At 41.4% G+C, this 11,706-nt stretch overlaps 1 protein-coding gene across 2 annotated transcripts; it reads right to left on the bottom strand.

The window, feature by feature from the left end:
* Nucleotides 1-1,742: 1,742 nt before the first annotated feature.
* On the bottom strand, nt 1,743-11,435 carry LOC113988087 (TATA-box binding protein). 2 transcript variants are annotated; one of them, XM_027721344.2, is made up of 8 exons: nt 11,375-11,435; nt 9,492-9,734; nt 8,522-8,853; nt 7,385-7,472; nt 5,478-5,569; nt 4,135-4,302; nt 3,763-3,857; nt 1,743-2,449 (listed from the first exon to the last, which is right to left on the bottom strand). In XM_027721344.2, the coding sequence occupies exons 2-8, from the start codon at nt 9,543-9,545 to the stop codon at nt 2,370-2,372; spliced, it is 909 nt and encodes a 302-aa protein (XP_027577145.1). In that variant the 5' UTR covers nt 9,546-9,734; nt 11,375-11,435; the 3' UTR covers nt 1,743-2,369. The 2 variants fall into 2 exon arrangements, with proteins under 2 accessions (XP_027577145.1, XP_027577146.1); XM_027721345.2 differs by lacking the exon at nt 11,375-11,435 and adding an exon at nt 10,648-10,882.
* Nucleotides 11,436-11,706: the final 271 nt, after the last annotated feature.

Raw genomic sequence — 11,706 nt, 5'->3', positions numbered from 1 at the left:
AGACTACTGTAAACTCACTTGAGTGCTTATGCTGTACAGGAGTCATAGCTAAGACAAAGCTGCATAGCTTTTTGATGTGGAACTTAAGTCCGCTTCTCTTTCTGAACAGGTGCACCCAGTCTAATTTGACAGTTCTTACATGTTCTGATTGAGTGGTTTGTGGAGATAAAATGCACAAAATTAAGTGTTTTATCTGACTTAAACTATTTCTGCATGGGGCTAATAGTTTTAACCCAGTTATCTGGTGCAGAAGCAGTTTTAATAAAGTGAGCCATACCAGAACACATTTGTCTTGTTACACACTGCCTGTAGCAGCAAATTTTCAAGCTGAATTGTACCTTAAGTCTGCCAACTTTGGTAAAGTTTAAAAATAAGTGCCCTCTGCAGGGATCCTTCTGCTATTTGACAGCCTTATAGCTGAGGCAAGAGAAAAGTGAAACCGTAATCTGAGGTTACTGTGGTAGCTGCTTAACTACTCCTGTGGTTATAGCTACATTTGCAGAAAATGCTTTTTTGTGTGTCAGTGTAGAACTGACTTCAGTTACATACTCCCTTATCCTGCTCCAACCATTCATGGCTGCCAGTGACTCTGAAAGTGATTTTATGAAAGTCCTAGGCTCACTGTGGGGTTTTTGAAATCATTTAGATGTTGAAAATACTCAAGTGAGCAGGCAGAGAATGCTGTACCTGTAAGTGGTTTTGTTGATGCAGGACTTAATTTCTAGAAAGGTAGTTTTAAGCTTTGGTACATGTCACGAAACAGCAAACAGCATCTTAAGTCACTGTAGTACAGCTCAACTGATTTTACTGAAAACCGTCCCACAATTACTTAGGGCTCCAGGCCTTCCTAAAGAGTTGAAGAGTTTTTCAGGTAAGCTGGTAATAGTTCAGGGTCCTGCAAAAGCAGGGACAGTCCTACAATTATAGTTAAGAGCTCTCAGAGTGGTGTGGCACTAAAGGCAGTGTTTGAGTATCACAAACTTATCCTGGCACAGCTACATTATTAGACAGCATCTTTCTGATAAGAATCATGAAATGAATTAATAAACACCTAGTGAAACACCGGTGTAGAGGGAAGACTGAAGATTAATGTCACTCACGATTTGCAAATGGAGTAATATCAAAGCCAGTCAAAACTTCATTTTGTCTGGAATGAAACACCAACTTAGTAAAGAGACCACAGTTTACATTTGGGTTAGTTTTAAATAAAAGTTGTTTGGAATAACGTGCAAGTCAGAGAGAGTTTACTATTACTGAAAATTTACTGAAGAAAAAAAGTTTATTTTTAGTTCTCAGCCCGTTAAGCTTGAAGCATGGTTCAGAAGGAAGATTATGTACATACTGACTAGTCGGAAGGGCTTTGACATTTTACAGGAACATTAATATAGTGAGACTGTCATAGCTGGTAAAATACAAAAGTAGTAATTTAAAGAAATTCTAGGAGCTAAGCAGGGGTCTTTTGTTCCAATTCAGTCAAGTGTAGCTATTTAAGACTTGCCTAAATCCCATTTGTTGAACATAAGGCAACACATATTTGAACACAAACTTCTTTAACCAGTCATCTCTTTTGTTTTAACATATTGGAAGTATTCAAGATAGATGTTTCCAAGGATGTGACTGCTGGTAAGTAAGCCAGAACATTGGTAAGATTCTCTTAAAATGACAAGTCACTTACAGTAGTGCATGTGCTATTAAAAAATCCAGATTAAATTAAAAAAAATCAATGTATTTCACTCTACCAGCTGGGTAATTTTAAAATTTATTAAGACAGTTCCCATAGTTGTATAAACAGGGTTTATTGTACATGTGGAGTTGAAGAAGGAAAGAGAAGAAAGGTATATATTATATATATATGTACAGTGAGCCATTTTCATTAATAAATTTATCCTATCTTGCTTAATACTGGAAAGAGGAAATGTGACTGGCACCAAAGAAATTTAAAGTTGAAAAAATTTAAAAGCTCAAGTTCTGAAAATTATAAAACCATGGTCTTATGGAAGGAACTTAAAACATATATACATGGCAATTTAAGTGGTTTATACACTGAGTGACACAGTTGCATTTGTCTTTAAACCAACTTACAGATTTCCTATTAATAGAACTGGCATTAAAACTATTTAAAAGCTAGGATATAAATAAAAATTGGAGGGACTGCTCTAGGAACAGCCCAGTAAAGCAACTCACAGTAACTCAGTAGACATATTCAAGAATACAGTTCCCCTTGACCATCAGGGAAGTAGGCACTAACTGGGAAATAGTCCAAGTCCTGGTGTTGCAGTTGCACTGGAAGTCCGTCTCTTGTTACTGCTGTGCCATACACAATACCTTTTAAAATAGACCCCTGATTTCTCTGAAACATGTAGAAACTATTACGTTGTCTTTCTGAATCCCTTTAAAATAGGATAGATGTTTTCAAATGCTTCATAGATTTCTGCTCGTACTTTAGCACCTGAAAAATGATAGGGAATTAAGTTAGTTTGTACCTTTCACCTAGTACTCTGTTTTAGCTTTTAGAATGTTTATTTTAATATGGCTCTATATAAAACCTACGCATATCCATAAATCCTTATTTTTACAATCTTCTTTAAAACATATTTCATAGAGAGCATACATTACCAGCCTTCTGTTTATTTTGTCAAGTGTTACAACCTTCATTAGCATCTCTGTGCAGATGCTATACTTGCAAATGGGATTATCCTATACATAATTTCCACAGAAGACCCAACTACAAAGCACAGCCCCGCAGGATGTTTCTGCAGAAAGGCCTAACTGATGGAGATTTTCTGAGTGTGAACATCTGTGGGAGGAAGGTCTGGCAGTGGAGACTGCTGCAGAGGCCTGCCCATTCCCCACACTGCAGGGACATGATTCTTTTGTCTGCCTGTCTTGTGTTTTTTTCTCCATAGCAAGACACAGTATGAAGGGAAAAGGAAGGGTGTAGGTGGAGTGCCTGAGGTTGAAGAGGTCCTAGATCTCCCCTTCTTTGTCTGCTGTGTCATGGGAGAATGGCAGCATCCTGCAGCCAACCTGCCAAAGAACAGCTGGCTCAGTCACACATACTCAGCCCACAAAAACAGTCTTTCAGATTTTGCCAGAAAGATCACCTGCAGTCTTACAGCTTTTTGGGCACCTGCATACTACATTAAGATTCATGATCATTGTTCAAATGGATCTAGCCAAAGGTGGTGTTGCTTCATGCATTCTCATCTGTTAAGGAATACACATAGTGCAGGTAACACATAGTGCAGGTAGCTCGGTATGCAGCTGCAGCGCTGAGCTGCAGGTTGGGATGCAGATTGAGCTGTGTGTGGCAGGACCCCCAGGCAAGAGGCCCCGTGAACTGCCGACTATTTGGGGTCCCTCCTCGGAGGCACCCAGCTCGAGCTGTTATTTTGTTATTGCACCAAGATTAGACTGTACTATGGGAAACCTGGGGTGGAGCTGGTAAGGAAACCTTGTCTGACTGTGTGAGTGTGGTGTGTGTAGGAAGTCAAGTGGGGCACCTGTCGGCTCACTGGAGACGATCCGCTGCAAACAGGCTTTGGTCCTGGTGCAGGTGGTGCTGGTGTGACTGCCAGAGTGGCTCCTGGGTGGTTGGACAGGGAAGTTTCCTTAACACCATCCACAGAACATTCTATTAACTCTTCTTTCTCAGTACTGTCATCTCTAAAGGAAAGTACCTGGCAGCTTATCTATCCCTGTGTGTTCTCTGTAATACAGTCTAAATCTCACCTACCGGAGTAAGATACTGTCTTGACCTACCAGTTAAAACCACTTTTCCAGAAACAAAAATAAGCAGTACAATTCTTGGCTTGATCATTCTGTAGATTAATCCAGGAAACAATTCTGGCTCGTAGCTGTAAGAGAAGAGAGTGACAGTGTTTAAACTTATAAGCCTGTAAACACATGTTCCACTCTAACTTCTGCAGGACTGGGCAGAGCAGATGTAGACTTCACTGAAACTTGGAGAGGGTAGTAGGGTAGATCATTTTGATGGTTTCATAATGGGCAGCCTCAGCTGCACCTAAGGCAGTGCAGAGATGGGAACAGTGCAACGGAATAATCTAAACAGATGTCACTCTCTAAGCTAGCTAGTACGCAACAGGAATGAAACACAAGCAAGCCTTTTTTTACCTGCTGAACTGCTGGTGTGTGAGTACCAATCCTTCCAGTCTGATGGGAAATTTCACATCGCAGCTGCCCACCATGTTCTGAATTTTAAAATCCAAAAATTTTGCTGGAAAGCCCAGTTTCTGAACAACTCTTGCATACTTCCTTGCTGCCAGTCTGGATTGCTCCTCACTGAAGTGAGAAAAGGATATCTCTATTATTGCCTCAGTTTTATATTACTTGAAGCAAACAGCATTAAACCACAAATATCTAACTGGGAGAAAAATGGCTGTGTGGAGGAAAAGGGAAGGTCACATGCAAAATTTTGTTATCTAAAATTAACAAGTAGCACTGGTTTTCATGCTAATTTTGGTAGTAATATCCTGGACACCACTAGTGTTGCACTCACTGTTTATGAGGCACAAAACAGTAAATTATAAATCCATATATTTCACGCTTTTAAAATATTGACCAGAGTCCCTCTAATGGAACATGAAAACTGTTATGTAAGTTATCACCATAGAACAACTTTGAACTACTACTGCTAGAAATACATGTTTCTATAAAAATCTCTCAACTGCCAAAATCCTCTGCTTGATTGAGCCCAGGAATTCGAATAGGTTTAACACAACTGCACAGCCTTACATGGTGTTACAGAATTCAGTTTGTTTCAGTTTTGTAAACAGCTGTGGATCTGGTTGTTCCTGATGCAGAGTAGGACAACTTGAACTTCAAGTGTCACCAGGCAGAGAAAACGTTTCTCTGTACAGCTCTATTCATTCATCTCTGCTCATTAGCTTATTCCTTCTGGATTCCTAGCAGAGTTCTTCAGAGCAGAATTTCTCTTCTGGCCACCAGAGTTAAACTTTTGTTTAGTTTTCAATTCTTGTGCTTCAATGATCATGTTAAGAGCTAACTAACTAAGATCAGATGACAGGGACCAGAGACTTGGAGCTCTTATCCTGTGATGAATGAAACTATTCAAATATAAAAACCGTCTGCCACTGCCCCTACAGTCTAAGCAGTTCCAGTGCATAGTCACTGAATTTTTAAATTATTAGAAAAAAGCACAGATAACTGCAAAGCCAAAAAACTGAATATAATAACCTCTGCAACCCAGTTTATTAGACTGGATGAAAGAGCTTCAGAAATAGAACTACCATTTCCCCTCTAGTTGGGAAGTCCCTTTAGTCATGAAAAGACAGTTTGCATAGAAATGTGTATTACACAAACAACTGTAAAAGCAACATTAGTTCTACCTGTATGACTTTGATGTATATATATATATATAAATAATATTACTTCTAAAGCATCATGATAAATGAGAAGAGACAGCCTGAATTAGTTTGCTTGTAGCCTAAACATACCTTTTTGCTCCTGTGCACACCATTTTTCCAGAGCTGAATATCAGTGCAGTAGTACGTGGTTCTCTTATTCTCATAATAACAGCAGCAAAACGCTGAAATGTGAGCGTTGAGACTATTAGTGATATATTGCTGTAATCATTACATTAAAACCAAAACTGCATCATCTAAGGAGCAAGTTACACTGTAGTGTAAAGAAATACTAAGTTCAAACATACTTACTCATCACTCAAAGTTTTCTTGAAATGCTTAGATCATAAGTAGCTTCAAACACACACAATGAGAGGTAGAGCCAGGCAGGAAGGATATTTACCATTGCATTGCTATTTTACTAAGTTAATCTCTCATTACTGTATATGCAACATATAAATAACGCTAACATTTGCATCAGAGCAATAGAGACAATTTCAAAAATAAATTTAAAAGATTTCCTCCAAACGTCTTGAAATTTGATCTGTTATAAGCACGATGGAAGACTATCTGCAAAAATTTTATGATCTGTTTTGTTTCTGTGTCTTAAAAAAATTGGACAGTGTTACAATAGCAGCAAACAGATGAGCTGGAGATGAAAGTTCTGTGTCAACAGAAGTCACCTTGGCTACCACAGTAGGACACAGCAGCCCGATTAGCTCTACCTTTTTATTCTAAGTAAGCATTTCCAAATTCTTAAACTCCTTGAAGCTAGAGATATTGGAAACTGATATGGGCATACACACACACACACACACACAAGTAAACCCTTCTTTGTTGTATTTAACTTGGACTAGCTCACCATGCAGTCCCATGAATTGTTCTGCTGACATAACCAAGGCGGTAGCGTGGGTTACCCAACAGCACACTTGTCAAAATATGTCTTAAATAGTTCAGGCAAGCAACATCTTTCTGTGATAGATGAGTGTACTGACTAAACGTCAGGAGTGTGTTACATAACCCTCCTTTCTCTCTGACATGGAAAACAGTATTTCGTATTGATTATTCTAGCCTACGAGTTTTACACAGCCACCTACCCTCCTACCTTAGGAGTCACCAGGCATGCTCAAATTTTTGCTGCATTAGTATCTTACTCACAATTATGTAACAGCATCACTGATATAAGCTTACAGTAACAGTTGTTTATGACATATGCCTGCTTTAACCTTTGAGAACAGAGTGCGGGTAAACTGCAGCAAAGTCCTAAATACTAAAAGAAAAAACCCCTACGCCCCAGGAAAACTGAAGCCTTCCCAAGGTTAACCAATTCAACTGCACAACACCTAAACTTTTATTAGTGTCCAGCTACTGTGGTTGCAAAGATAACATTTCCAAGAGGAGCCACCCAAAAGAAAACTGAAGCGACATAATTTTCTTGATTTCACACTCCAGGTCCTCTGCTGTTGTTCAAGGTTTCCGAAGCTAAAAAACCCCACAGTTTAACAGACTACCACTTAGGAGTAGCAGGCAACTTAAAAGTCGATGTGCAAAAAAATCAATTTCACTTCGCTGTTTCACCAAACTTAGCCATCAGAAGCAATGAGATGGCAGGAGTACTGGGGGAGAACACAAGGGAACAGAGGGGAATTGAGACTGAAAAATGAGCAACTGTGCTGTGACCACAAGAATTCCAAGGGAGCAGCTAGGTGGAGGAAGTCACAGAGTATATAGAACAACCATGCCCATATGAACAGTAGCAGAGCTACCACAAAAAGCTTGGCCAGTGTACTACACTGTTGGTTGGGTTCTTCTACCAAATTACAACCTGGTGCAAATCACAGCTACCTCAGTATAAAAATGCTTTTTACTAATTTGACAGAATGTTCTAAGTTTATTAAAGATTTCTTTTTAAACTATAGTATAAAACTGCATCTCTAGCAGGTTTTTTTGGTCTGTTGCAGAAACCTGCAGCCACAACTTTTGATATACATTTCTCTTACCTTGGGATTATATTCAGCATTTCGGGCACGAAGTGCAATAGTTTTTAGGTCAAGTTTGCAACCAAGATTCACTGTGGACACAATATTCCTGAAGACAGGTGAGAGAAATATATTAAAAAGACAATAAGGAATTCGCGTGTCTTCCTCATTTTTAACAAAGCTTAATTAATTTTACTTTTTCATTATTTTGTTTCTCCAAGTGAGTTTGAATGACATCTTTCCTACTAACAGGAGCACCAAGCAGTGTTTTGACTCAGGAACCTCCTTTTGTAGGGCACTAGTTCCTAAGGCATGATTGCTGATTCCTCCTTTTCTACCAGCAATTATGAAAAGTGTCCCATGAGAAGAATCTCTATTTCAGTTTGGCTGGAAAAATTCTTGATTTTGAGAGCCCTCACCACAATCAGAGAAGCTGCTGGAAACGGGAGAAAATGAGGTAGTACCATCTGAAATTTTCCTTGCTATGCCCTTCAAGGGGGAAGGTGCAGAACTAAGTGGGAATAGCACAGGATGTAAATCCATTACCAGGAGATGGGATAGCAGGTCTCTAGAAAGTTTAAAAGAAGTTCCTAGATATAAAACTTTGTTTTCTGGAAAAATCCTGAAATTTAAAGGTCCTCAATGGTGGGGGCGTGGGGAAAGAGGAGTATGAGAAACTACTCTTTCGATTCACCTTATCCATTTCACTTTGTCCCTTCCATAAATTTCTGAAAAACTCTCTTTAGAACTAAAGTTTAATGAAAATAATTCCATACCTAAACTTAGAACTAGTTCTAGGGTTTTCTTCCCTTCTTAAAAACTCAGTGTTACCCATGCACTAGAAAAGGGAACATGATGAATTCCTAAACTGCATAGAGTTAAATTTACAATGGTGTTAACTGAAGACATATCTAACACCCTCCACTGTTATACTTAAAAGATGTATGGTTGACAAATCACTAAGAAACTGTTTACATTATTAAGTGGTTTAGTAATGAAGCTAAGCTAAAAATAAAAGCAAAAATTACTCATATTGCTACAGGAGACCCATAAATTCTGAATCCTCCCTTTCCACCAAAATGCAGTACCCAATTCCTGATGTGCCTTTCGTCCTAAGTCTTTAAAAGGACACAATGCACTAACGCATGGGGCACTCACTGTAGTTGTGGCACTATCCCAGAACTCTCTGACGCTGGTGTTGCAGGAGTTATCGGTGTCATCGGAGTCATTGGAGAGGGGTACAGAGGTGTGGTTCCTGGTAAAGGGGCTGTGGTAAGAGTCTGTGAATGGAAGAGCTGGGGAGTTTGACCAGATGTTCCCTGTGTCGCTTGCTGTGACGTAGATTGTTGCGCTGCTTGTTGCTGCTGCTGCTGCCGCTGCTGTTCCTCTAATATAGACAGACTGTTGGTGCTCTGGACAGGCTGTGGTGTCAGTCCTGTGCCATAGGGCATCATTGGGCTAAAAATGGGAATTCCTGGAGTCATTGCACCCTAGAGAAGCAAACATGAAAGAGAAACCACAGATCATGTTGATTCCATTTTGTTTTTAAGAGACAAAGTTTTCAGGGGGGGTCTAAAAATAAATCTATGTAAATTGAGTTGATGATCTCAAACCTGGAGCACACAGTAGTAACTTGTTAAAAACAGAAAGTCCTTGGAAATGCTTTACAGAATAAAGCATAAACGTTTTACAGAATAAAACACTACCCCTAGGGATCCGACACGTTTCTCACACTACCTTGCAAGCATGTCTCAACTTTGACTCACAATTTAATTTGCAATTGTTTGAACACAGACTGTGCCCATTTCACCAAACACATTCTTAGCCCAGCAACAATCTATTATGCACGTAGTTTAAAGGGCAACCACCAAAATTAAATTAATCTTTCCAACTTGTCAGTCATGTTTCTACTTAAAGGAACCCCATGTATCTGCATGTTTTATACCTCTGGATATCTACATTGATGGTTTTACAATTCTGCTTTATACTAGTATTATTTGATACCTAGCAGAATTTTTCACATCTGCAAACAAAAAAACCTGAAGTTACATGCAAGAAATGGAAAATGCTTTCACAAAAAAAAAGAAAAAATCAGATAATAGTTGCATTTTAGATCATTTGCTTTTACCTGAGGGGAGGCTAAGCCTTGAGCGTAGGGTGGCAAACTGTTGTTCTGATCCATGATTCCAGTTATTTCTTTGGTGAGGCCAGAAGTATTTCCTTCAATTAATTTAAATAAACTTCAAATCCTAGAGGATTTTTAACCGTTTAAAACATTCCAGCAAAGTAGCTTTTAAAGCCAAGCTGAAAGGTGCTAGGAAAACATCAGCTCCAGAGAAATATGTTATGAGTTTAAAACACCAAGAAAAATCTGAAAAGAAAAAGAGTAATATCTTGAGAATAATATCTAAAAATAAAATGAAAAGCAAACCTATGAGCTGGTGACTCAGATAAAAGACACACACCCACGTATAAATACATATAAGAAAATTCACGCATATGCACACACACATGCACAATCCATAAAAATAACCTTTTTCAGGCACACTCCATAGAAACTTTGCAGCGTGATTCTGCTGAAGTTCCTCGCAGGTTACCTGACCCACATGGGCAGGCTTCTGTCTAACCAAACCTCCCTGCACAAACAATTCAAGCTATTAATGCTCATTCTACTCTAAGTTTTGCTTTAGCTAGAAAAGCATAGATTTTTTTAGAATTTAATTCCCTTGACTACTAACCAAAAAGCTTACTGACACATTGCTTGTAAGTCTCTTCCTGACAATTTTAAGTCTTGGGCTTTCAGAAGTTATTTTTTTCTTCTATGAGAAAAGCATCACTGGTCAAATCAGAACTAGGAAAACCTCTTATCCACTTCCAATAGACTTCAAACAACAGTGACATGTGCTTTATCAGAAAAAAAAATAAATATGTGAAAACTTATTTCAGATGTACAAGTGAAACATCCATACGATTTGATTTTTTCAACTATGCCTCTGTTGCTGTCTTACAGAAATAAACAAGATAAGTGAAGAATTTAAATTTTATGCTATCAACGATATAAAGTATTTTCCCATTAATTTGTAAGCTTCTTAACTATCGCCTAGAAATACTCAAGGTCATTTTCAGGCCGGAGGTTGGCCACCTCAAAATCTGAAGAAAGCTTATTCAGCCTTTTTTTTTTTTTAAAGATATGAGAGCTTAGAATTACAATATTTACACTGCAGCTAAAAAGGTCTGCTTTTTTTTCCCCCGTGACCATAAGATATTATGATCTTTACCCTCACCGAAGGTATCAAGCAGAGCATCCAGGTTTTATGACCTGGAGATAGGAGTACATTAGAAGCCTAGACATTATCCTGGAAGAAATAAAGCCAACTCCTCGACAGCCCAGCTGTTTGGTAAGAAGCCAGGTTACCAGGCATGCCAGAGCCTGCGGCGAGGACATCGGCTACGCAGAGGCCCATCTTGTAACCACCTAACGAGGCTTGCCTGGATCGTCACTACAAACGCTGGGAAACGTTTTGGTCGAGGGAACAGAGTCCAAAAGCAGGAGACACCACGGAAGAGGCCCCGACACACCCCCCCCCCCCCCCCCCCCCCCGAGGCCCCGTTCGGGCTCCTTCCCCAACCACTTCCCGGTGGCCACCGCTTCCCGGTGCCCTCCAACCCCTCCCGCTCCCCATCCAGCACCGGCCCCGGTGCCGCGCAGGGTCCCGCCGCTGCCCGCGCCCAGCCCGCCCCCGCCGCCACGGTCGCCGCTCGCCCCTGAGCCACGCCGGAGCCCCGCGGCGGGGCAGAGCAAGGTGGCTGGGAAAGAGGAGTCCCTCCCCTCTTTCCCCGCCGCGGCTCAGGCCGCCGCGGAGGCGCGGTGCGAGCCCGGCTCCGCGCACCGTCCCCGCCCTCCAGGCCCGGCCCGGCCCGGCCCGCACCATCGCAGCCCCGCCGGCAGCCACCGCCCCTTCCGCGGGCAGCGGGCGTGCGGCGACCGCGGCGCCCGGCGGGGCTCGGTACCTGCTGCCCCGCTCCGCTCCCGCCGCGCTCAGCGCCCGCCGGACCACGGTCCGACCCGCCCCCGCCCCGCCGGCGCGCCCAGCGCGTCACTTCCCGCCGCCGCCGGGAGAGGAGCCTTCGCTGGGAAGAACCTTCTGAAATTCAACAAGGGCAAATGCGGGGTCCTGCACCTGGGGAGGGATAACCCCATGCACCAGTACAGGCTCGGGGCCGACCTGCTGGAAAGTAGCTCTGCGGAGAAGGACCTGGGGGGTCCTGGTGGACAAGGAGCTGTCCGTGAGCCAGCAGTGTGGTCTTGTGTCCAAGAAGGCCAATGGTGTCCTGGGTGCATT

This window comes from Pipra filicauda, unplaced genomic scaffold (genome assembly GCF_003945595.2).
Source record: "Pipra filicauda isolate LSUMZ 115617 unplaced genomic scaffold, ASM394559v2 scaffold16_size7369187_pilon, whole genome shotgun sequence".
Lineage (NCBI taxonomy): Eukaryota > Metazoa > Chordata > Aves > Passeriformes > Pipridae > Pipra > Pipra filicauda.
This window is presented reverse-complemented; position numbering and strand designations above follow the sequence as displayed.